This window comes from Sarcophilus harrisii, chromosome 2 (assembly GCF_902635505.1).
Source record: "Sarcophilus harrisii chromosome 2, mSarHar1.11, whole genome shotgun sequence".
Taxonomy (NCBI): domain Eukaryota; kingdom Metazoa; phylum Chordata; class Mammalia; order Dasyuromorphia; family Dasyuridae; genus Sarcophilus; species Sarcophilus harrisii.
In genome coordinates, this window is record NC_045427.1 from 489,769,686 (window position 1) to 489,797,263 (window position 27,578).

General features: G+C 35.6%; 1 protein-coding gene and 1 long non-coding RNA gene across 3 annotated transcripts in view; one reads left to right on the forward strand and one right to left on the reverse strand.

The window, feature by feature from the left end:
- The window catches only part of CCDC187 (coiled-coil domain containing 187), a 107,701-nt gene that overhangs the window by 58,331 nt on the left and 21,792 nt on the right, over positions 1 to 27,578 (forward strand). For both annotated transcript variants that reach the window (XM_031954950.1, XM_031954951.1), the window contains exons 12-18: positions 3,330 to 3,502; positions 13,304 to 13,401; positions 14,830 to 14,955; positions 22,997 to 23,124; positions 23,455 to 23,534; positions 23,765 to 23,898; positions 24,469 to 24,644. In XM_031954950.1, coding sequence (XP_031810810.1) covers positions 3,330 to 3,502; positions 13,304 to 13,401; positions 14,830 to 14,955; positions 22,997 to 23,124; positions 23,455 to 23,534; positions 23,765 to 23,898; positions 24,469 to 24,644 — 915 coding nt within the window. The remainder of the gene's footprint in view (positions 1 to 3,329; positions 3,503 to 13,303; positions 13,402 to 14,829; positions 14,956 to 22,996; positions 23,125 to 23,454; positions 23,535 to 23,764; positions 23,899 to 24,468; positions 24,645 to 27,578) is intronic.
- LOC116421797 overlaps positions 1 to 27,578 on the reverse strand; it is a 35,262-nt gene that overhangs the window by 6,479 nt on the left and 1,205 nt on the right. Inside the window, exons 2-3 of the long non-coding RNA XR_004232336.1 lie at positions 23,420 to 23,493; positions 20,110 to 20,253 (exon numbers count right to left, since the gene is read on the reverse strand). This is a non-coding gene — a long non-coding RNA (uncharacterized LOC116421797). The remainder of the gene's footprint in view (positions 1 to 20,109; positions 20,254 to 23,419; positions 23,494 to 27,578) is intronic.

The following is a 27,578-nucleotide window of genomic DNA, read 5'->3' on the forward strand; positions in this document are numbered from 1 at the left end:
TTCATCAGCCATTTTTTTTTCTTTCCAGGATTACCCTGATTCTACATGGCATAGTAGATAGAATAGTAGACTTGAAATCAGGAAAACCTTGATTCAAATCCAACCTCAGTACTTGGGGGAATCTTTGTGGCCCAGTCATCTCATTTCTAAAGTGAGGGGGTTGGACATGATGGGCCTTGAAATTTCCTTACAGTTTCCAGTCTATGTTCCTATTATTTTTGTAAGCTATTCCTACTTTGTCCATAGACAAGCACTAGGCTTTTCTGGCCTTTTTCAAATAATCTATGAGCTCCTCAAGATCAGAGATCATTATCATCTTTCTTTGCTTCTCCGACAACACAGAATGTGTACAGAAAAAAATTACTTACCTAGCACTAGGGTGGGTACACTGAAAATAATGAATTCCTAATGAAATAAATTATACATCTAGAACACAGGCCATGCCTTGGGTTTATGCTTAAGTATTGTAGAGCTTATGAAAGAACTAAATTCTTAATTTTCCTCTATTTCTTATATATAATAATGAATATTGGTTGAATTAATTGATCTCCTCTTCCTCCCTGATTTCTTTTTTTGTGTGTGTTCATATTTGTATAATCATTCATAATACATTGTTTTCATTGGCTGCAAGTTATTCCTTTCCCTCTGGCAGTAAGTACATTTTTCACAGAAACAATATAAAAACTCATATATTTTATTATTTTTATTATATCTTTTTATTTACAAAACATATGCATGGTAATTTTTTCAACATTGACCCTTACAAAACTTCCTGTTCCAAATTTTCTCCTCCTTCCCCCCAACTTCTCCCCTAGATGGCCAGTAGTCTAATGTATGTTAAATATGTTAAATTATATGTTAAATCCAATATATGTATGTGTATGTATTTGTGTATGTATGTGTATATATATATATATATATATATATATATATATATATATATATACAGTTATCTTGCTGCATAGGAAAAATCAGATCTAGAAAGAAAAAACTTGGAAGGAAAACAAAAATTCAAACAAACAATAACAGAAAGAGTGAAAATGCTATGTTGTGGTCCACACTCAGTTCCCACAGTCCTCTCCCTGGATGTAGATGGCTCTCTTCATTATTGGACAATTGGAACTGGTTTGATTCAAACTCATTGAATGAACTCAATGAATCAACTCATTGTTGAAGAGATCTGAAGATCCACTGGAATTGATCATTGTATAGTCTTGTTGTTGCCGTGTATAATGATCTCCTGGTTCTGCTCATTTCACTCAGCATCAGTTCATGTAAGTCTCTCCTGGCCTCTCTGAAATCCTCCTGCTGGTCATTTCTTACAGAACAATAATATTCCATAACATTCATATACCACAATTTACCCAACCATTCTCCAATTGATGGGCATCCATTCATTTTCCAGTAGCCACTACAAAGAGGGCTGCCACAAACAGTTTTGCACATGTGGGTCCCTTTCCCTTCTTTAAAATCTCTTCGGGATATAAGCCCAGTAGTAACACTTCTGGGTCAAAGGGTCTGCACAGTTTGATAACTTTTTGAGCAGAGTTCCAAATTGCTCTCCAGAATGACTGGATCCATTCACAATTCCACCAACAATGTATCAGCATTCACATATTTTATTATTAAGAACAGTTGGAAAGGGCTAGTAATCTATAGAAGCTAGACAGTCTAATGAGTAGAGAGCCAGCCTCTAGATCAGGAAGAGCAGGATTCAAGTCTTCCATATGGTACCTTTCAACACTCTGGGCCACTCAAAGTTTCTAAATTGTAAACAAGGTACCAAATCTACATTGGTGAAAGGAGTTTTCTATACAAATATAATCAAAAGTTCAATTGTTGTTTCTAAAGGAAAATAAAGTATATCTAGAGAGCAAAGATCTCATTGGAAAAGTTCAAGGGATGATAAGCATGACATGTTTTTTTTTTTTTTTGAGAATGTTTTTTCGCCTGTATTTTAATTTTATTTTTTTAATACTAGTCTTTTATTTTCAAAATACATGCCAAGATAGTTTTCAACATTCACTCTTGCAAAACCCTGTGTTTCAAGTTTTTCTCCCTCCCTTCCCTGCATCACCTCCTCATAAACAGCAAGCAATCCAATATATGTTAAATATGTACACTCACTTTTTCTATACATATTTCCACATTTATCATGCTGCATAAGAAAAATCAGAAAAAGAGCAAGTAAAAAACAATAAAAAAGTAAAAATACTATGTTGTGATCCATATTAAGTTCCTACAGTTCTCTTTCTGGGTGCAGATGGCTTTCCCCCTCATGAGTCATCAATGTTGATCATGACATAGCCTTGTTGTTGCTGTGTACAATGATCTCTTGGTTCTACTCATTTTACTCAGCATCAGTTCATGTAAGTCATTCCAGGTCTTTCTGAAATCATCCTGCTGATTGTTTCCTGTAGAACGATAATATTCCATAACATGCATATACTATAACTTAATCATTCCCCAACTAATGGGCATCCATTCAGTTTTCAGTTCCTTGACACTACAAACATTTTTGCACGTGTTTTCTCTCTTCATGATCTCTTTGGGATATAGACCCAGTAGAGACACTGCTGAATCAAAGGGTATGCATAGTTGGATAACCTTTGGGCATAGTGTGAGTATTTTTAAGGCAGAAAATAAAATTAATGAGATGACAGAAAGTTTGTGATGTTTTCACTAATGTGTCCATCAGTATTGTTCATGGAAAGTGAGTCATGTTAGATTCAATGCCCACTTAATATAGACGCATATTGTAACTACAAATGTATAGTTATTTAAGGTTGTCTTGGAATCATTATCAACTGTAGATTTCATCTGGTGGCTGTTCAGTATTCTCAGGTACACTTTGTTTCATGCAAAAGATTTGATTCTCTCCAGTGACAGAGCTCCTTACCTTTCTCTGCTATTCTGCCTTATGGTTAAAAGCCTAATGAATTGGCCAAAGCCAGTTGCCTTGGTTTTATAAGCAAAAACTTATTTCATTTACAAGCAGAGTTCTAGTGATTACTTTCCCTCTAGTCTTCCCTACTTCCTCCTGAGCCACCACTAATAGTATACAAGCCAGTTTCACCAAGTATTGATCTTTATTTATCATTTGTAGTCTAGTATAAATACTGTGTCTTTTAAGTTTTCCTATCAGGGCTTACTCAGGTTCTCACAGTCCTTTTAAAAAAACAACTCTCTCCTCTCCTCTCTCTCATCCCTAGGCTAGTCCATATTCCCTATACTCTGCTGAATTCTAGAGAGACCATGTTTCATTTGCTACTTTTGCTACTCACAACATAAATAAAGTTCTATAGGTATAATGTGTTTGTATGTCACAGTTCACAGAAAGAATTTGAAAAGCAAGATAGCTTCATTGATCCTTCTGGAATTCAGACGGAAGAAGAACTGTCTGAATTTTCTCTTGGAATCTCTGAATCCTATAATGACATCAAGATACGAGACTTTCCCACCAGAAGAAATGAGTTTTCAAGCTCTTCAAGCAAACATAGGGGTAAGAGAGTATTTAATGAATTTATTGGATTGAAAGATCTATTATAGTCCCACCATGAGTCAGATAAGCATTTCTTTACATTTTCATTTCTTTAGAAGAAAAATGTTATCTAAATATGACACTGTTGTTCTAACTACGTGTAGGTTTTAAAAAAGGCCAGTGTTAGATGAATAGTAAAGAATGTTATGATTGGTAATTTTAGAGCCAGTAAATGTCCAAGAGGAAGATGATTTGGTTAATTTCTTTTTCTACAGAGTTCTTGCAAGAAATATTACACTAATGCAAATAAACATAGATTAATACATTTACCTTGACATTCCCAATTTGAATCATTTGGCTTAAAGGTTAAAGTGATTTCCTCTTGGGTCCAGTTAACTTTGCCACAGACAGCTTTCATTTACCTATAAATGGTTCATTACAATTTCGTGCTTTCTGCTGGTGAACCAACTCTGAGCAGGCCTCCAGCTAGAGAGTTTTTCTATGAAATAAACAAGCCATACAAGGATTTATTATTTATTATTATAATTATTGCCCTAATGAATCATTGTGCTTTATTCATTGAAATAAATAGCCCTGGTCAAATTTCAACAGAGCTATAGAGTAGGGGTCTACAGGTGGGAGCCATGGCTTGCCCAGAAAGGAGTTGTTGCCTGATCACAAGACATATCTAGAGGATAGGAAGGCAGACACTCTCTCACTCAGTAGTAGTCAGTTCTGAGAGCTTGCCTCCAACGTAGCTGCACCAGTTAGGTTAGGTTAGATTGTTGTCCTTCGTTCTCAGAGAGCCAAAACAACATCACTATGTTAGAGCTGAGTTACAGCCTGTCCGACTATGGCTGAGCAAGCTAGTAGGAACTCGGAATGCTCTGCCACAAGTTGGACACAAATAGCTCCTATGAACATTTGGGAGGCTTCTCTAACTTTGTACTTCTACCGTTTCTTCTGAGATGATTCAATTCTGCTTCCTTCATAGAGCACAGGACCTTCTCTGACGAGGGCACACCGTGCTGGGCGGCCCTGTGCTAGTGTCTCCCATGTCGTACAATCAGTTCTAAAGTTTTAAAGAGAGAACTTGAAAGTCTCCTTGTATCACTTTTTCTGACCACCTTATGAGCGTTTGCCTTGTGGGGGTTCTTCATAAAATAGTCTATTTGGCATTTGAACAATGGAGACGTGCTCTTTGCAGTAGAATTGGAATGTTTGGCAATTTAGCTCAGTCCCATATCTTATCCTGCCAGGTGAATATCCACAAGCATTCCCCCACTCCTCAGCAAACTCCCATTTCTGAGTCAGGCCCCTTAGGGTATAACGTCATCATACCCCCAAGGATCCAAACAGCAGGTGTAGCAGGTGAGGTGAGGAAAATTTCAGTCCCTTCCCCCCTCTGCTAGTTCAGGTTACCTGATAGCCACTCTGGTTAAGGTAGAACAGAATGAGCCTCACAGAATGAGTAGAGATGGATGGGCTGTACCTCAGATTTCATTATGTTATCCTCCCAGCCAAACTTATTCTTCTTCCAAACTTCCCTATATTTGTTGAGGTCTCCATCATCCTTCTTATCATACAGATTTACAATCTAAGTATAGTTTTTCAATTCCCAACTTTCACTCACCCCACAATCCAACTAGTTGTCTTTTTTTTTTAAACCTCCCAATGTTTATCCTTTTTTCTCTCCTCTTTACTACTATAAATCAGCCTCTCGTTATATTTTGACTAGACTATTACAATGCTTCATAATTGTTTTTCCTTCCTTGAAGCCTCTCTTTTGCCCATCCTTCACAGTCTACCTAACTGATTTTCTTCAATGTATGTCAAACTGTCATTCTCTCACTCAATAAATTTCAATAATTTTCTATTGACCCTAGAACCAAATACTATTTCATCTTTATCTTACCCTTATATATATATATATATATATATATATATATATGTGTGTATATATATATACATATATATATATTTGGAGTATTTTATAATATACATAATTAGAATAGTAAGATTCAAAATAGTTCATCAATTATAGAACATAACAAAGATACGGTTCTTTTTTTATTAGTAGAGGTGCAAAGTCAAATAATAATTTGGAGCCCACTGTTGTAGAGGATTCCCTGGACCACTGTTGCCAACAATGGGACCCTGTCATCCTGGCTAACATTTTATGGTAATTTCTGGCACTTCAATAGTGACACTGTATGATCTAAGAAGAAAGTTACTGAATCTATAAGGGAACAAACATTTACAGTATTAGAGATCAGAAAATTGGTCAGTAGCCATCAGTGCCATTCATAATAAACACATTCCTTCCTTCTCTAAATGATGTCACTGCTAAAAGAATTGCCCACTGTGAGAATGGATTGAGCTAGCATGGGACAGAGGGTGGGGGAAATATATGATACACACTAGCTTTATGACCATGGAAAGTAACTTATATTCCCAATGTCCTGGGAATTACTCAGCTTCATCCATGGAGAGTGAGTGCTTATACAAGTTACAGAGAAATTGAAGATATGCACTGGTGAAAGGAGATTTTGGTCCAGGATTTTTCTCCCCAAGTAGAATTAGAAAGTATGGGAGACAGGAGTCCAAAGGCAACAGTGAGCCAGAATTTATATCAGTTAGGTCTAGGAGATCTTAATGGTTATTTTAAGGGTAATTTTTACTTTTAAAATAAGTACATAAAGAAGGCACCTCAGGAGGGTGTGAAGAACCCTGAAAATGAAGTCAGGAGACTTAAGTTCAAATCCCCTTTTGATTTAGTGATTTACTTACTAGCTATGTAGTATTGAGAAAATAATTTGTTCAAAGGGTTCTTTTGAGGCTCAAGTGAGACAATGTATATATAATACTTTGTAATCTATAAATCAATGTACAAGACATTCTGCATAATTTGAATTTAAAAATTATTATTAATACTTTGGATAAATTACTTAACTTATCTGAGCCTCATTGAGATTGTGATATATTTAAGTACAATGAAGGAAAGTTTTTAAAAACAGATATACAGTAACTTCTTCATGGTGTTAGTGATACCTTAATGCCAAGCTATTTATTTGTGAAAATAAAAAGAGGTGGTTTGAAAAATGGAATTGTTTTTTAATCACAAAATGAGAATTGAGCAGGTTGGTGGCTTGAAAGGGTTAAGCAAAAACAGAATGGGTGGAGGCAGTTTCACTCCTGGGAGACCTTGGTTTGCTTTGACCAAGTCATAGCAGATGGTATATTGTTTTAAGAGCTTTAGGGAGACAAAAGAACAAGCTCAGACAACCTGTACAATAGATACTTAGAAAAAAATATAATAGAGCTCTTGCTCTTAACTAGAGTTTTTTTCAGTTACTTCTCTGAGAAGAAAATGAGTTTGTATAGTCAACTGGGCCAGGTATGAGTGATTGACACAACTGGAGAAGAGTACTAGGCTGTGGGGCCCCCAGAAGGATTGTGGAAGATTGTATTTTGTGTCATGGGAAGTGTCTATGATATACAGTCTCTTGTTGCTGGTGTCCTGGATCAAAAGGAAATGTTTTGGGGCAGCTAGGTGCCACAGTGGGTAGAGCACAGCCCTGAAGTCAGGAGGACCTGAATTAAAATCTGGCCTCAGATGCTTAACACTTCCTGGCTGTGTGACCCTGGGCAAGTTACTTAACCCCAATTGCCTCGGCAAAAAAAAAAAAAAAAAAGAAAAGAAAAGAAAAGAAATATTTTATATGTAAACTAATGTTAACATGCCTTACTGGAACAGATTAGGTTGAGGGTTAGATTACTTTTTTGACCCAATTAACTTTGTCACCTAATATGCCATAACCATCTTTTAGTCATTTACTATAGGGAGAAAACCCTGAAGACCTGAAGAGAAGAGGGTAAGAAGTAGAGAGAGTCATTAAATAGATGATCCTCTGGCCTAACTTTCTGGCAAAGACGTCACCCATTCATTGAGTATATTGCAAATTATACACACACACACACACACACACATACACACAGAGTATTCAAATGCAAGAAATAATCATATCTCTGGGTAAACTCTGACTTTTTGTTCCCTCCTTGATTGAACTCTGAAACAGTTATCACTTCCACATCTTGACTTTGAGTTTTGCAGAAGCTGCAGATGACAAATGGAAGCCAATAACATAGAAAAAGTTTAGAAACTGAAGATGTATAATACATATTACATATATATGTATATTACACAATACAACACACACACACACACATACACACACATGCACATAGTATTATATAATATCAATCCAAGATTTACAATAAGGTACTTGTGAATACCCTGTATAAGAAAAAAGAAAAAAAATTTTGACTTCTCTGATGTGGAGGACCAAAAATTTTTACGCAGATTTTTCCCTGCATATAGAAGGATTAACTGTACTGCAATATAACTGTGATCTCAGATGTTTGAGTTTCTCCTCCAGTAATATAGATGGCAACCTATCTATGTTGTCCGACCTGTCCATACCCTTTTGTTAAGTCCATGACAGGTGGCTTATCCAACCTACTGGGGATCTTTCTTGAGTTCTCTTGACCTCCTGCTTATTCAGGCAATATATTCACTAACTATCCAAAACTGGTTTTGCAGCTAGCCCATCTTTTTCAGTTGATCAAACACTATTATCAGTACTGAATTCATGTGCATTGCACATTCATAACTTATAGAATAAAACAAGTTTGTGAGACAACCCAGTACAAATACTATTATCTTTATTTTATCATGTGATCCAGAAAATAGACTGCTTCCTAAAGGCTACTTAGCTAAGTTCAGAAAGATTTATCACCAAGTAAGTCAACTTACAATTTGGTAATAATAAATTCTTGGACAATGGCAAGTCATGAAATAAAAACAACAACTACAAAATGGTCCTCAGTCCTAACTTTTTTTAGTATATGGCAAAGAAGGAAGTGCAGCAAGGTAAGAAGTGAGAGTCATGGATATTTGGAGATCTGTGTTTTTGGAGATATATTCATATCACAAATCCATTGGTCAGTTAGAATATGATTAAGGAATATGAGGCACAGAAACTGTGACTTGCTAAGGTCACACACCTGGTTGGCATCTAGTTGGTGAACCAAAATCTTAAAAAAGATTTTGTGTCCAAATACTTTTCATTTTATCATGTTGGCTCTTGAGCGCCTACTTAAGAACGTGAGGCTCTAGACTAAATACTACTTAGTGAATGACTTAAGTTTATAAGGTAGATATAAGGGTTTTTTATTAAGTGTCCCAAATTACTGCGATGCTTTAACTTGGCTAAAACCACAAACAAACAAATACCCTAATGTAGAAATTCTTTTTATTGTGTGAGCAGCTTGCTAGCTTTCTAGTGGAAAATGCATAGGTAGATTCCTATCAGCAGAGGGGGCTACTCTCTCAATTGAAAATCCATTAAGCACTGCTACTCTAAAATCAGACTATAACTGTTGATTGATATTTTTCCCGAGATAAATATTTAAAGGGAAGATAGCCCCCATACTATTTGTTTTCTAAAAATTATTTTATGTGGGTTGAATGAGTGATCGTGTGGCTAACTGAAGCCAGTTGAACTTTAAAAAAAATATTTTTAAATCTTATTTTTCATTCTGAAAATAACAAAGACCAAGTAGAATGATCATTTGCATAAAGACAGAACAGGAAATGAGGATTGTGCATGAAACCATAGGTTTATTTTGTACAATTGGCTTTTCTTTTTTAATAAATAAGATCATCCAGAAGCCATCAGTAAAAAAAAGCCCTTATGAGTTAACAACTTTCATTTTCAATGATATTGTTATGAAATGACCAATTAGCCCCAGAATCCTAGGACAGGCAAGCTTTCTCCCTGGAAATCTAGGACTGACTTGGAGCCTAGCTTATAGGTTCTCTCAGCCAGTTTCTTTTCCCAAAGAATAGAGTAGATAGGTTATCTCTTTCTTTCCTCCTCACTCCAAATATACCTTTTGCCTCCAAAGAGAGACCCACACTAAAAACCTGAATAGAAGAAAAGAAATCCATTATTCATTCTGGATGTCCTTAAAGGTATCTTTATCAGGCAATTCCTATGGAGTACCCTAGGTAAATAACACTAACAAAGCAGATGATAATGGTTTTATTCACTCCTCTCCTCCCTTCCTTTCTCCTAATATGACTGTTAGGACAGGTCACATAGGAAGCCCAATTAGATTTTTGCAAATTTATGCTACTTGGGATCAGGGAGGTAGAATGAGAAAGTAAGTGCAAGGATGAGTTAGTACAGTCTGTCCCTACTGGGCTGGAGTGTGGATCAGGGTATTATCTTTTATAAAGGGAGAACAACAGATTGTTATAACATAGATGACTAGAGGAAAAAAAGAATAGATTTTCTTACACTTTCATTAAGTAGTTACTACATACAAGAATAAAGTAAAATGTGAAACCTGTGCTCAGGAAGTTTTTAATATAGAAGAGGGATAAAATATATTTGCAAATAATTATAATAATAGGGTGAAATGCAAGTAGTATGAAGGAGAGGGCCAAAGTATTATAAGAAATTTGAGCTGCGGAAGGTAGCTTCCAGCTGGCTCTAATATCTTGGAATGAGGCAATTCAGATCTTCTATTATGGGATAGGCAATATTATCTTTTTTTTTTTTTTTTAAAGAGCAACAATTCAGTCCATTTGACCATCTGATTAATTGGGAATCTGAGGCCTTTTGGGAGGTGAGAAAGTTAAAAATGACTGAATTGACTTGTACTATCGGCAAGAGAATAAATATGTATATAGGGCCTACCATATGCCAGGTACTGAAATAAAAACCTTTACAAATATTATGTTATCTGACAATCACATAACTTATTGTCTATGTATACTTCTTCTATTCTGTATTTATATAACTCTTTTTGAAACAGATTTGTAGAACTTTATATTTATCTCTATTAAATTTAATCTTTTTTTAGATTGTAAAAAAATGAGTGCTAACTTGCTGCAACCCTTGATACAAAGAGAGACTGTTGGATACCACCAAGTCTTTGGATACCACCAGGAAATTACAGGATTCTATAGTGCTCTAGTTTCTCCCCTCCCCAGAGGCCCTGCCCTCAGAGGGACAAGCATGAAACTGAGAATTGGACTAATTGTTGACCAGGAGAGGAAATGAAACAAAGCCTTCTTTAAGCAGCAGTACTTCTTCTGCTGCTTACTCACATGGTTCCTAAGATCTCCCAAGCCACCTTTCATCCTGAATGCATGCTGTTCTGTTATAGCAAAGGCTGTATATAAGCTACAGTTTGTCCAAAATGCAACTCCTGGCCATAGACCTCCAGCATGGATGAAAGGGATGGCACCTTAGGGTTATAGTTCTGGAGCCCCAACTTCCTTATATTTCAGCCAAAGAAGCTGAAGCTCTGGGGAGTGAATGAATTGCTTGGGGTCACACAGGTCATATACAGGATTTAAATTGAGATCCTCTGCTTCTATATATCTTTCTATTGTCTACTGTACCATGCTGCTTCCTAGGATATAGGAGAGTCATAGTGCACTTGCACAAACGTGCACACACACATACACAACATGTATACACATGAACTCATATACATATAACTTTAATACAGGTATTTATGTATAAACAGAGTAATGAGGATTAATTTGACTCCCATTAAGCTTATTTTCAAGAGAAATAAAAAAGGGTGAAGTTGATTCTACAAATATATTATCTTCCCTCTTTTCAGAAGGAAAAATCTCAATTAGATATCTTAAAATGGCAATATTGTTTTCACCAGAAGAGATTCACAAAGGCACTAGACTTTGGCAGGATGCTCCATTGTATTTGGTTAAATGGCTGCTAAATCAAATTAATATTTCATTTATACTCATATTTTTGGAAAAATCCATTCTTGCCTTTTCAGATCTGCCTAACATTAGCCCCAGAAATTTTTGATTCTGAAATTTCAACATCTGCTGACAATAATTATAAGGACAAAAAGGATGGTTATAGAGTCACTGATACAGTAAAATCTTTTATAGTCAACTGTCAATTATTTGTAGGCAGATTATCCATATCACAACCTTATGGCATGTTACCTGGTTCTCACTCAACTAGGGTCAGAAAGCCTTGTGTTCCATGTTACATATGAAGGGAGATGTGACTCTTCACTGGTGGAGAGAATGTTGAGTATGATGCTATATACTTGTTATAAGGGACTTCTTGATGTCCCAAACACACTTAGGGAGAGATGTGTCAAGAGAAGCAGCAGACTTGCAGCAGAAGCTAGCTCCCCAACATGTCCCTGCTTTATTGTTTATCTCCCTAGAGAATATTAGAATGAACCAAATTGGGGACAGCTAAATGGTGCATGGATAAAGCACCGGCCCTGGAATCAGGAGGACTTCAGTTCAAATCTGGCCTCGGACATTTAACACTTCTTAGCTGTGTGACTCCAAGCAATTCACTTAACCCCAGTTGCCTCACAAAAGAAGAAAAAAAGATTTTAAAAAATCTTTAAAACAACTCCCCCCCCCCCCAAAAAAAAAGAATGAACCAATTTGGGTAAGATTCAGCCCTCCCTCTTGACTTGAGCTGAGATGTTATCTCACTCTTAGCTGAAGAGCTCATTAATTTTTATGTATTTTCTAGTATATTTTAATCTGTCCAACATCTCCAATTTCTATTTGCCCATTTTGGATGGTTAAATGGGTTTGCTTACTTTTTACTATTTGTGATGGTCTCTTATTTAAGCAACATTTAGAAGAAAAGAGTTAAGAGTTGGTGAAAATAAACTACAATTGACTTTTTCCCTTAAAAATGATCAGGGAAGAAGTTTTTCTTCTGAACTCAGACTTTGCCAGGTAACAGACAGATGTTGTATTCAATTTCCAATTGAATAGATCTAATTGAATGATTCCCCTTTCTTCCTGTGAGGAGATAAATGAAAACTAGCTATTTTTATCTCTCTGGGCCTCTGTTTTCTCACCTATAAAATAACTATAATAATCTGTTTTGTCCTGTTTATTGTATTTTTTGAGTATCAAAATAAATCAGAGCTGCAAAAGTCCTGTTGTTTATATCTTTCCCACATCTCTTATATCCATATAGCTACCACCCAGAGCTCAAGCCTTGAACCATTCTAAGAGACTTCTAATTGGTTTCTTTTTAATGGTTTCTCTGCCTTGTGGTTCTTCTCACTCTAATTCATTTTCCAGAGTGATTTCCTAAAGCATAGGTATGGGGCTCTCCTTTATGTCTAGGATCAAATATAGACTCCTTGGTTATAAAAAATCCTTCACAAATTGGTTGTCAACCTATTTTTCTAGCCTTTTATATATTTCTCTACTTCCCACATTGCAGTGCGGCCAAATCGCTTTTTTTCTATTCTTCATGTATGATACTCCATCTCCTATGTCTCCAAGACTTTGTTCAGGCTGTCCTAACTTCTAGGAATGCATCCCTCCTACCCCCCGCCCCTCACATTCACTTCTTAGAATCCATAGTTTATTTCAAGATTTAGTTCAAATAATACCTTCTATTTTATGAACTCTTCATTAATCTCTTTAGATGCTGATGTTCTCACCTCCAAAACCATTTTGTATCTGTTTTGCATTCTGTAAATATCTGTATTCAAATATGTTGTCTCCCTTTAATAGAATTTAAGTTTTCTCAAGAGAAAAGCCTGTTAGAGTTATATCTTTGTCTCCTTAGCATCCAGTATGGTGTCAGTCACATGAATAATTAAAAAGGATTGTTGATTGATTGGATGAAAATGTATAAAAGCCCCTTATAAATGAGATCACTGATTATAAGTTTCTTTTAATACATGTTATTTGTTCATCTTTGGTCTATTATTTTTCAGAGGAATATGAAAGTTGCAACAAATATTCCAAAGATGTCTGCATGGATTATTTAAGCAGCATGCAACAGAAATCTCTTAACTTTCTTCAGAAAATGAAGGTATGATTTTGTTTCCTAGGAATTTTTCTATATTCCCTCAGACAGCTATTTGCTAATGTAAGGTTATAGATATTTTAGTTTTTAATGTAAAAATCATTTTTATAAACTAAAATTGTTTCTGGTTTCTTGCCTCATTCTAAAACTTCTCCTTTATTAGCTCTGATCTTGGCCTTTAACATTTTAAAACATCAAAGCCTTAAGTTATGAAAACTATCATTTTATTTCAATAGGTTATAGTTATCTTGAAGCCCCAAGTTCTAGATAAAATGCTGATCTGGGCACAGGGATAATTGTTTTATTTAATCAGTCAATAAAAAAGCTTTTATTAAGGGGCTTCTGCATGCTAAGCATTGTGCTTAGACACTGGGAATACAAGGGTTTTTTTGATCAATGAAAGAGAACTTGAGGTTCTTATTCTTGAGAATGGCTGGTCTCCCCTCTGAAAAGTATCCCTTCATTCCAGATCTGAATAACTGCAAAATTGGTAAGTTAGTGTAACTGACATCTGCATCCCAGTATTCTCATGGCCTATAAGTTAGAGGTTCAATAATGTTTCTTTAAAAAAAAATTTTTCTCCAGTTATATGAGAAAAAACAATCTCTTTGGATATTTCCTTATGAATTATGTTGGGAGAGAAAAATCAGAACAAAAGGAAAAACCATGAGAAAAAAAAAAGAAGAAAAAAAAGTGAACATAGCATGTGATGACTTCATTCAATCCCATAGTTCTCTCTCTGGATGTAGATGCGTTTTCTAGGATTGCCTTGGAAGACTGAACCATCGAGAAGAACCAAATCTGTCATAATTAATCACCACACAATCTTGCTGTTTCTATAAACAATGTATTCTGGTTCTGCTTGTTTCACTCAGCATCAGTTCATGTAAATCTTTCCAGGACTTTCTAAAATCAGCCTGTTCATCTTTAGAGAAAAAGAATATTCCATTACTTTCACATACCATAACTTATTCAGCCATTACCCAATTTATAGTCATCTATATGACTTTCCAATTCTTTGCCATCACAAAAAGGGTTGCTACAAACATTTTTACACTTGTGGATCCTTTTGTCTTTTTTGATTTCTTTGGGATACAGACTGGCTGGATCAGTGGCACTGGCTGGATCAAAGGGCATGCAGAGTTTTATAGCCCTGTGGGCATAGTTCCAAATTGCTCTCCAGAATGGTTGGATCAAATCACCATGTCCTAATTTTCCCAGATCTCCTCCTCCAGATATTATCTTTTCTTGTCATCTTAACCAATCTGAGGTAGTACCCTCAGAGTTGTTTTAATTTGCATTTTTCTAATCAATAGTGACTTAGAGCATTTTTTCATATGATTATAGATAGCTTTAATTTCTTCATCTGAAAATTCAGTGATGTTTCATTGAGAGAGGTATTTCAAGACTGTTGTGGTTTTCTTCCTCATATAGTTACATCAGATAAAACAGGAAAGAGAGTTAGAAATTCTGAAGCATAGAGCAGAACTGGAAGCTGCAGAAACTCAGAAATCTTTGGATGAATTGGTCTTTAGGAATCATTTGAAGGTGAGTCCTAAGGTAGGCAAAGTATTCCTGTTTCATTATGCATTTCTAAAGAGGAGAATATACATTGATTACTATCCTTAGTGGAAAGAGACATTTACAAAACTCTTGCTTCTGTTTGCATGTATGCTCTCAAGGTTAATTTTGCTTCAAGTCTCCTTTTTCAGAATTATATGTATATCAAATATTTTCTAAGCCTGCTTTCATAATCTAAAATTCAAGATTTATGAGATTCAAACATACTTAATACATGCAAATGTGCTTTCATTTATTAGTGACTATAGGTAAACTTTTACTTTAAAATAAAGTTTTGGAAATATATTAACAGATGTTTCAATTGATGTGCAGCCTCATCAAAGTAGATATTCTTTCCAGTGATGGATATAGTAATTCCCCCATATCTTCTCATCTGATATAACTTATCTGTCCTCCCCTAAATCCTTCACGGGAGTCTACCGATCCAAAGTGTTGCAGCAGCTCCTATAGATCTCTTGAGATTTCATAAATAGCAAAGGAGCATGCAGCCTATCCATTGTTATTCCTCACTCTTTCTATAGGCTACCTTTTCAAATAATATACCTTTCTGATAGCATCTGTCAAACCACTTTTCATGTGCATTGTAGTTCTTTATCTCTTTATTGAAAGAAGGGAAGTATGTTCTCTAAGAACAAGATTAGTAATCACATTCCATCTGACTTCCCTGATTTTGATTGTATTTATTATATATACTATTTTTCTGTCTTTTCTTTCTTTGCTTTGTATCAGTTCATATTAATCTTTCTACATTTCTCTGAATTCCTTATATTTACCATTTATAATAGTGCAATACTATTCTATTATATTCATTTGCCACTATTGATTTATCCATTCCCCATATGTGGGCATTTACTTTGTTTTCATTTTTTGTTTCTAAATTCCCCAACTTTAATTCTTCAGAGATTGTGATATTTCATGACTCACATGAGTTTTTCTTTTTTCTCTTAAATTAGATTTCTTGATTTTCAAACAAAGTTCTGCCTTTTAACCTTCCAACTTCTCCCCCCCTTCCACCATTGAGAAGGCAAGGGAAGGGGGAGTCCCTATTACAAATGTGTATACTCAAAACAAATTCTAGTATTGATCATATTCAAAATAATGTCTTAGTGTCTGTACTCTTGAGTTCATCATCTTTCTCCTGGGACTCAGGCATGCTTCATCATGAGAATTCTAGAAAGATGGTTGGTCATTGTGTTGCTCAGAGTTACCAGGTCTTCCAAATACAACTTTATAATGTTGTTACTATATAAATCGTTCTCTAGATTTTGCTCACTTCAGTCTATATCAGTTCCTAAGAGTTTTCCCAGGTTTCTCCAACTATTCTCTCCTTATCATTTCTTAGAGCACAATAGTATTTCATCACATTCATATACTGTAACTTGTTCATCTATTCACTGATCAGAATCTTCTCAGTTTCCAATTTTTCACCATGACAAAAAGAGTTGCTATAAGTATTTTTGTACATATAAGAGATGTGTTTTTGATAAGCAATTATGGGTTAAGTTGAATAATCTGAGATTCTAATACTTAGAAGTAATTCAAAGAAAAATATATTCAAGGCCATTCCATATAAATACCATTTAGCACTCATTAAGCATTTAATTGATCATGACACATTCTATTAAGTGTCATAAAAAGAAAAGTGCAAAGAATTGGCCCTTTTCCTCTGGGAACTCCCAATGGAAGTCAGTTTAGGGGTACCTATAGAGATCAGCCATAAGGATAGTAGAATAGAAACAATTACACTAATCAAATTGCCCACAACTTGATCAAAAGCTATACAGTTTCCAGATTTTCAGAAAGGAATTGTCAAACAATTATGTTTAAAAAACAAAATTTTATTGAAACTATTTCTAGTCATATGAAAAGATGCTCCAAGTCATTATTAATCAGAGAAATGCAAATTAAGACAACTCTAAGATACCACTACACACCTGTCAGATTGGCTAAGATGACAGGAAAAAATAATGATGAGTGTTGGAGGGGATGCAGGAAAACTGGGACATTGATGCATTGTTGATGGAGTTGTGAACGAATCCAACCATTCTGGAGAGCAATTTGGAACTATGCTCAAAAAGTTATCAAACTGTGCATACCCTTTGATCCAGCAGTGTTACTACTGGGATTATATCCCAAAGAGATTATAAAGAAGGGAAAGGGACCTGTATGTGCACGAATGTTTGTGGCAGCCCTTTTTGTAGTGGCTAGAAACTGGAAACTGAATGGATGTCCATCAGTTGGAGAATGGCTGAATAAATTGTGGTATATGAAAATTATGGAATATTACTGTTCTGTAAGAAATGACCAACAGGATGATTTCAGAAAGGCCTGGAGAGACTTACACGAACTGATGCTGAGTGAAATGAGCAGGACCAGGAGATCATTATATACTTCAACAACAATACTATATGATGACCAGTTCTGATGGACCAGGCCATCCTCAGCAACGAGATCAACCAAATCATTTCTAATGGAGCAGTAATGAACTGAACTAGCTATGCCCAGAAAAAGAACTCTGGGAGATGACTAAAAACCATTACATTGAATTCCCAATCCCTATATTTATGCACACCTGCATTTTTGATTTCCTTCACAAGCTAATTGTACAATATTTCAGAGTCTGATTCTTTTTGTACAGCAAAATAACAGTTTGGTCATGTATACTTATTGTGTACCTAATTTATATTTTAATATATTTAACATCTACTGGTCATCCTGCCATCTGGGGGAGGGGGTGGGGGTAAGAGGTGAAAAATTGGAACAAGAGGTTTGGCAATTGTTAATGCTGTAAAGTTACTCATACATATAACCTGTAAATAAAAGACTATTAAATAAAAAATAAAATAAAAAAAAACAAAAAAAAATTTTTATCTCTGACTACCTAGCCTAATGACTATTTGGTTTTCCCCTCTTTTAATCAGATTTTATTCATTGGTCAACAGAACATTTCAGAAACTACTAACATGAGAGTATTTAAATATGTCTGTACATACTGCTTTTTGAGCACAATTCCAAATTGTTCTGCTTCTTCCCTTTTTCTCTTCCTTGCTTTCCCTTATATCCCTTCAGTATATATTTTAGTCTTTCTTTTGTATTTCCAATTTCAGAATTAGAGACAGCTAGCTGATACAATGAATAATGTGCTGGGCCTGGAGTCGGAAAAGCTGATTTCACATGTCATCTCAGACATTTATTATCTCTGTTTGCCTCAGTTTCTCCAACAGTAAAATGGGGATAGTAGCACCTTTCTCTCCCCAGGGCTGTTTGAGGAGCAAATGGTCCCTGCACTTAATTCATATTCTAATAGGGGAGACAACATGCAAAACTATGCAAAAAGATATATATATATATAGATAGATATATATGTATATACGTATATAAAAGATATATGCATATACATATATAAAAGATATATGCAATATAAATGGGATGTAGTTTCAGAGGGAAGGCATTATCAGTGAGGAATTAATGGTAGAAAACTGAGAAAGGCCTCTTGCAGAAGTTAGGATTTGAAGGAAGCTTGGTAAGCCAGGAGGGAGAGAAAAGGGAGTAGAGCTTTCCAGGTACTTAGGATACCCAATGAAAAGATGTGGGATTGGAAGAGAAATTGTTACATGTTGGGGATTTTGAGAAGCCCAATACTTGTTGGTGGAGTTGTGAAATGATCCAACTCTTCTGGAGACCAATTTGAGACTTGGCCCAAAGGATTCTAAAACTGTGCATACCCTTTGATCCAGCAGTGTTGTTACTGATTCTGTATCCCAAGGAGATCATAAGAGAGAGAAAAAGATCCACATGTGCAAAAATGTTTGTAGCAGGTCTTTTTGTAGTGGCAAGGAAATGGAAACTGATTCTGTTGGGAAATGAATGAATAAATTATGGTATGTGAATGGTATGAAATATTATTGTTCTATAAGAAATGATGAGCAGGCTGGTTTCAGAAAAGTCTGAAAAGATTTACACGAACTAATGCTGAGTGAAGGGAGCAGAACCAAGAGAACATTTACACAATAACCATAAGATTATGTGCTGATCATTTGTTATAGACTTGGTCTTTCTCAACAATGCAGTGATTCAAGGCAGTTCTAGTAGATGTGGGGTAAAAAAATACACATCCAGAAAGAGAACTATAGAGACTGAATATGGATCAAAGCATAGCATATTTTCACCTTTTTGGTTGGTGGTTTGTTTTTTCTTTCTCACGGTTTTTTCCCTTCTGGTCTGATTTTCCTTTCCCAATATGACAAATAGAGAAATAGGTCCAAATATATTGTAACCTATATCAGATTGCTTGCTCTCTTGGGGAGGGAAAAGGCAGGAAAATAACTTGGAATACAAGTCTTACAAAAATGAATGTTGAAAACTACCTTTACATGTATTCAGAAAAAATAAAATATTATTGAGTAAGGAAAAAAAGGCCAATGCTGCTGTGGATGACCAAGAACATGGAGGGAAAGAAAGTATAAGAATATTAGAAAAGTAGGAAGGGAAAAGGTTATGAAGGGCTTTAAAAGCCAAACAGAATTTTCTATTTGACCCTGGAGAGAACATAGGGGGACCATCGCATTGATGGAGCGAGGGGAATGATGAACTTTAGGAAAATCACTTTGGCATGAGTGCCAGATGTCAGGAGGAAGGAGTAGAGTGAGACACCAGACAGGAAGAACATCAATCAGAAGCCCCAAACTATTGCAATAGTCCAGGCAAGCGTGAGGTGATGAGGCCCTTAATCAGAGTGGCAGCTTGTGTGAATGGAGATGGTCAAGAAACATTGCTAAGGAAGAAATGACAGGACTTACCAAAAGGAGTGGAATAAGTGCTAGTGAAGTCTGACCACCACACTGAGGTTCTGAACTTATGTTAATAGTTCCAGTAATTTTGTAATTTAATCCCAAATATCTGCCCTGTGCCCTGCCTTCTCTGGTCCTTATTTTTCAAACGTTTCCTTGCCCATTTCTGTAATCATCTTAACTCTGGTATTTTACTTTTTGTTCCCAGAAGGCTATTTCTCTCTCCTATTTACTTAAACAAAACAAATCAAATAGTAGATAAAACAAACAATTCTATTTGCAAAGTAGGAAAAATAAATAAACATGAAATCTTCAATCGCCATCACATCTAGTTTGCCCTTACTTTCAGGAATATAATGAATTTGACATAGAATTGTCAAAACTGTTGTCCTCTTCTGACTTTATCCAGAAGGCTTTTTTTTTGTTTTTGTTTTTTCTGTTGGGCCTTATCTTCACCAGAGTCCCTTTTCCATTCACTTAGTACTATCTGTGAGGCAAGAGAGATAGTTATGCCCGCTTGATGGATAGAAAAATAAAAGTCATCAGAGATCAAATAATTTTCTCAAGATTGGACTACATTTTCCAACTGGCTATGATCAGATTTTTAAAATATAGCTTAAGTGCATTTGAAACTACTCTTTGTTTTTTATATAGCATTTTTTCCAATTATATATTGAGTCAATTAAAAAAATAATAGCTTTTTATTTTAAAAATACATGCAAAGCTAGTTTTCAACATTCACTTTTATAAAACTGTGTTTGAAATTTTTCTCCCTGCCTTTTCCCCACCTTCTCCCCAGACAACAATCCAATATATGTTAAACATGTTCAATTCTTCTATACATATTACTACATTTATCATGTTGCACAACAAAAATTAGATCAAAAATGAAAAAAGAGAAAGAAAATAAAATGTAAGCAAACAACAAAGAAGGTATAAAAACTATGTTGTGATCCATATTCAGTCCCGACAGTCTTCTTCCAAAAAAAAAAAGATGCAGATGGCTCTTTCCATCATAAGTCTATTTGAATTGGCCTGAATCACTTCATTGTTGAAAAGAGCCATATCCATCAGAACTGATCATTACATAATCTTGTTGCTGTGTATAATATTCTTTTGGTTCTATTCACTTCACTTAGCATCAATCCATATAAGTCTCTCCAGGCCTTGTAAAATCAATCTTTCACAAAATTTTGAGTTCTAAATTTTTCTCCTTTTCTCTGTCTCTTTTCTTCTTTCCAAAATTATAAGCAATTTGATATAGGCTAGATATAGGCAATCATTTAAAACATATTTCCATATTAGTCATATTGTAAAAAAAAGAAAAGAAAGAAACAGACCAAAAGGAAAAAAACCATGATAAAAATAAAATAAAAATTGTATGCTTTGATCTGCAGATCAAACTCTTTCTCTTGATATGGATAGCATCTTCCATCCTGAGTCCATTGTAAATTATCTTGGATCATTATATTAGTAAAAAAAGTTAAGTCATTCTTAGTTGATCACCACATAATAGAAATTATACTTTTAAATTATCTAACCATAAAGCATATATACAAAAATAAATCGACTAGTCCTTTTTGTTGTAGCAAAGAACGGAAAACAAATTAGAACTGTGTTCAAAGGATTATAAAACTGTCCATAGCCTTTGATCTAGATCTTTCACACTAGTACTGTAACTCAAGGAGATCAAAGAAAAGGGGAAAAGACTTATTTATAGGAAAAAAATTTTTTGTGGTGAAAGAATTGGAAATTGTGGAATGGTTGAGCAAATTGTGGTATATAATTGTGATGGCATATTATGTGCTATAAGAAATAATAAACAGTATGTCCTGAAGAGATCTTAAAGATGGGAAAGGTACCCACATGTGCAAAAATGTTTGTGGCAGCCCTCTTTGTAGTGGCAAGAAACTGGAAACTGAGTGGATGCCCATCAGTTGGAGAATGGCTGAATAAGTTATGGTATATGAATGTTATGGAATATTATTGTTCTATAAGAAACGATCAGCAGGATGATTTCAGAGAGGCCTAGAGAGATTTACATGAACTGATGCAAAGTGAAATGAGCAGGACCAGAAGATCATTGTATACAGCAACAACAATGATGATCAATTCTGATGGGCGTTGCTTTTTTCAGCAATGAGATGATTGAGGCCAATTCCAATGATCTTGTGATGAAGAGAGCCATCTACACCTATAGAGAGGGCTGTGGGAACTGAGTATGGATCACAACATAGCATTTTCACTCTTTTTGTTGTTTGCTTGCATTTTATTTTCTTATTTTTTTCTTTTTTGATTAGATTTTTCTTGTGCATCAAGATAATTGTATAAGTATGTGTGCATATATTAGATTTAACACACACACACACACATATATATATATATATATATATATATATTTTTTTTTTTTAACCAGGTTTAACATATATTGGATTACTTGCCATTTAGGAAAGGGGAAGGAAGAAAGGAGGGGGAAAAACTGGAACACAAGATTTTGCGAGGATTAATGTTGAAAAATTATCCATGCATATGTTTCAAAAACAAAAAATTTTAATAAATTTTTAAAAAGAAAAAAGAAAAAGAGTGTTTTGGGTTTAAGGCATGGCCCTAGTCTATAAACTTCCAGATATCTTAGGGTATTTCAATGATCAAAATTTACATTCCTTTAGGCAAAACACCCATAGGTAAGGGTATGATAGTCTATGTGAACAGAAATAAAGGGAAAAAAGGGGAAAAGGAAGGGGAAAGGAAAAATAAAGTTTGGATAACAGATGAATGAAACCTCCATTGTATATATATTTTATGAAAAGCTATGGGTCAAATCAAAATTTAAATCAAATTCAGTGACCAATCTTGATTTCAGATGACTGGTGATGAGTAGAAAATTGGTGGACTATGGTTTGTTAAGTCAAAGGCCTTGGGCCAGCTACATGAAGAACTCATAAAATGTCATCCTCCTGATTGTTATAAATGCCTATATTCAATGTAGTATAAAGAGTAATTAATTTAGAAAAAGCTGGATTTAAACCCTCCTCCTGATACTTATCTCTGTAATCTCAAACAACTCACTTAACCCCTTCTGAACCTATATTATTCTCAGCTCTAAAATAAGAATAATAGTAACACTTTCATTTCCTTTATCAAACATTTGTACTAGGGAAATAACTTGTAAGTTTTAAAATACACTATTATTGCTGCTGTTGTTATTGTTATTATTATTATTACTTCAGCAGTCTTTGCACGGCAGCCACATCCATAGAACTGAACTAGACAATAAAGCAGAGAAATGGAAGATGCCAAAGACCCATGGAGGCCTGGAATCCACAGACTGTCTAACTGGGCTGTCATCTATGGGCAGGTAGGATGGACTCATCACTCCCGAAGCCAGACAAGTGATTTGACCTAAGCAGTGACATATCTCACAGCATTGTGCTGGCATCTACCTTAGTCTGCCTGCATGAAGGACTGACCCTAACCTGTACTATGTGGGGTGCAGCTAAGCTGGCCCATCAGCAGGAAAATCAGAGCTGAAGCTGTCCCTCTTCTAGGACATGAGTCTATTCTTGACAGCTTAAGCAGAGGATGTCCCTCTCCAAAACATAAATGGTATGTGCATACCACATGTGTACTGGGGCAGGATGTCATAAAATTACCTGTGTGCTTTTTATTACTATTTCTGTGTCCCCAGGTCATATTCCAGCAGAACCAGTAGTCCAACAGTTTCCACCTGGGAAAGTGAGCCAAGGAGAAATTTATTGGGTTGCACAGGTAGGATCTTTTGAGGCTATCTCGTTGATGTTTATGTTCTTTGGTTACTGTGCTAGCTATAAGCATTGAAAGGAGAGCTACTACATTGATATACATTGTCACAGAATATATAACCAGATTCAAACTTTTACACACACACACCCCTTTATGTCCTGAGACTTAACCTCACCTCGCCCATTCTGGCAGAGCTTCACTGACACAGACTTGATTGAACTTTTTTTTGTCCTAAGATGCTGATAAGGAAAGAGGGAAGAAGCAAGACTATACCACATCATCACACTCCACTACATGGTTCTCATCAGCTTTTGGTTATCCAAGTAGCAAGGTATTCTCTAAAGAAGACTCCATGGACAGCAGCAGCCAGGTATGGCTCAGAACCAAATTCCAGTGATTGTATATCTCTTATAGGTTATTACTTCACATCCATTGTCCCAATGCCGTTTATTCCTCTGAGTCTCCTATCCTTCATACTTGAATCTCTTCTCAGAAGCTACACTTAGGAGTCCCTCAACCTTGGATTAATTCTCATTATATCTTACCTTCCAAGGCTTATTGCCTATACTCTTATCTAGTCTCCTTGTTTCAAGGGTAAGGTCTCCCATGTCTTTCATACTAAAAGTAAACTAATTTGTCTAGTGGCAGAGGGATAGGCTTTTTACTCTCAGATGACACGGACATTTTGATAGAGGTTTTCTGGAGATCATGAATTTTACCCTAGTAATCCATTAGTAATTCTGATAATGGAAAAACTTCAGGACAGAGTGTAGAGGAAATATTTGGGATCTTTTGGGACCTTCTAGAAGCACATTTCACATCTCAAAGGGAAATGACTTATTTCTGACAGTATCCTTTTTTTTTTTAAACAGTATCCTTGAGACACTTCTTTTGGCCACTTGAAAAAAAAAATGTAAATCTCTTCTTCCATTGCTTTTAGAGGAATGAAATCTATCGGTCTAGCCTCTTCGACCGCTTTAGCCTGAGGATGACTGATCAGTATTTAAAGGAAGAAGAGCTGAGAGCACAGTACCAGATAGCCCTCCTCAAGCTCCGGGAGAAAGCCCTAGAGGAGAAAGTTATAGCTGAATTGTCATGGCTAGAGCAACAGAAAGCGTGAGCTAATCTTTACTTAAACCTGAGAATATGCTTCATTGTTTTTCCATTTATTTGGCTGTTCTAATATGTAATCTAAGAATTTTGGCTCTAGAGGGGACACTAAAGATCATCTGGAATCAGTCTTTTAAATGATGATTTGCCTCTGCCTAGGCTGTATCATTTATAGAAGATTCAATGGGTAAACTGTCAGAACCACATTTTTAAAGGGAGAAAAATCTGTAAATGTAATTCAAAAGCATTTTGTACTTCAAGTGTAATAATAATGTGTCTGATTTAGCTTTGATGTAGCCTCCAAGCTATATCCCTAGCCAAGGGAGTAGACTCCACTGAACTGAGCTAATTTATATTTTCTTGTCTGGTGGGCTTCATGACCCAGGATATTTGTGAGATGACTAGATGGAGAAAGAGAGTAAGAATGAGTGACTGTGTGTGTATGTGTGTGTGTGTGTTTAGCTTAATCAGTGAATAGAGTGTGAGGAGTTAATCTTGTAATTGGAGGAAAAAAGGGGTTCATCAGTCAATCAACAAGTATTTAGTAAGTCTTTACTATGTGTCAGGCCCTGAATTTTAAGTGCTGGTGATACAAAGAAAGGCAAAAATACAATCCCTGGCCTCATGGAACTTACATTCTTGTGGGAGAAATAATATACAAATAACTATTTATATGTAAAATGTATATACACATAGATGTAGATAATATATATTATAAATGGGAGATAATCTCAAAAGGAAGGCATTAATAGTGGGAAATGAGAGAAACCAGGAAAGCCTTCTTGTAGAAGATGAGATTTGAATTGAATTTTGAAGGAGGTTGGGAGGCAGAGGCAAGGAGGGAGAGCATTCCAGGTGAGGAAGACAGTGTGTACAAGAAAATTCATGATGTTGGAGTGTTGTATGTGAGGAAAAGCTTAGAAGGATGGTATCCATTGACTCATAGAGTATGTGGAAGGAAATGCAGTGTAAGAAGACTAGAAAGATAGGAAGAGATAAGGGAGTGAAGGTCTCTAAAAGCCAAATTGAGAATTTTCTGTACTGCTCTGGAAGTAATAGGGAGCCAGTTGAGTTGATGGAATGAGAGAAGATGACATGATTGACCTGTGCTTTAGGAAGATTATTTTAATAGATGAGTAGAGGGTGAATTAGAATGGGAAGAGATCTTGAGATATAGAGGACAACTCTCAAACTATTGCAGTAGTTCAGGCAAGAACTGATAAGGGCAACAGTTGTGTGAATAGAGAGAAGGGGATATATATGAGAAAAGTTACAAAGGTAAAGTCCTTGATAGGACTTGTGAGCAGGTTAGATAGGTGCAGGCAGTGAAAATTAAGAATTGAGGATGACTGGGTGACTGGGAAGAGTAGTAGCAAAGTTTGGAAGAGGGAAAGGTTTTGGCAGAAAGATACTGAAGACTAACCTTAGTTTTGAATATGTTGAGTTTGGTATTCCTATGAGAAATCCAATTTTGGATTCAGCACGCAATTGGTGGTAGAAGTCAGGAGAGAAATTAGAGTTTGGAAAAATTGATCTGAAGATCATCTAGTTGGAGATTATAATTGAATCTATGGTAGCTCAAGAGATAATATAAAAGGAAAAAAGCTAAGAACCAAGGATAGACATTGAGGGGAAGAACAATAAAGGAGGCTGAGAAGAAGAGATCACATGTCTAGGAGATCTAGGAAAAGAGTATTGCTGCAGGATGGGGAAGAAAAATGTGCATGGGAGACTTGCAGAGGGTTGAAAAGGTTTGAAATAGTTATTGTGGTAAGTGGAATAATGTCTTGATTTTGGAGGTGCAAAGAGATTACCTTGCTGCCATGAAGCTTCAGATGAAATTACATACATAAATTTATATTAAATATAGTCAATCCAGTTTAATGCTTTTTTTCAGCACATGAACAGGAGCAATGACAGTGTAAAGCACGAGCATTTCAAGGTCATAGCTTGGTAAGAAGTCACAGTAAGTGACAGGAAATGGGACAAGGGGACTCAAATGAAGAAGAGGATAGGATAAAATTGAACTAATTCTCCAAGGGGTTAAGATAGAAAAGGGAAGAGAGTATTGGCTAGGAAAGAACTAAAGGGTGAAAAGACTAGAAGTCTTGGTGAAGATGAAGAATAGGTGGTGTAGTGGTTGTAAAGCAGAGAAAAAAATAGAATAACAAAATATGGCAAGATGGAGATTATGATCATCTCTATATGAAAGGGAAGGTAGAGTAAAGGAGTAGATCATGGGAAATGAATAGATTGAGGAACAATACAGTTTAGGATGTTTGAAGGGTTTTGAAGGAAGAATATGTATGTTGAATTCCCTGACATTAAGAACTGAAATAAAAGAGACAGACATTAGCCATGCACTGAATTCATTAAGTATGTTAGGGAGAGAGGCTTGGGGTTTGGTGAATAATAGTAACCTGAATCTTAATTAGATAATAAATTTGGATTGAATAAACTTCAAAGGGGGAAGGGTCTAGAACTGGCAGCTGGGAGCAAGAAATAAGTTCAAGTATTCCTGAGTGACCAAGGATTTCATGTCAGACAGAGGTATCCAGTGAGAACCAAAAGGTAGAAAGAGTTAAAAAGGAAAGATTTAAAATGAAAGCAAGTTGGTTAACTCTACAGAATTCCAAAGAGTACCATGAAAGGGATGGGCAGATGGAATGGGACATATGGAGTTAAGAGTTGAGGGAGAGAGTATTATTCTTTGAGGAATGATTCCAGATAGATAATCAATGGCTAAATTATCAAGTCTTTTGGCAGGTTCAGGGTTAGACCTGAGTTTTTGGCTAGGAAACAGAGGTTTCTCTCTTTGTGAAGGTCACTAAACAAAAATAGATATTGTGAGCTTATTCTCTTTATATATGTAATCTAATCTAAGTCAACTGGACTAGAGCTAACTAAAATGAGTCATTTTCAAGTTATTCTTTCCAAATT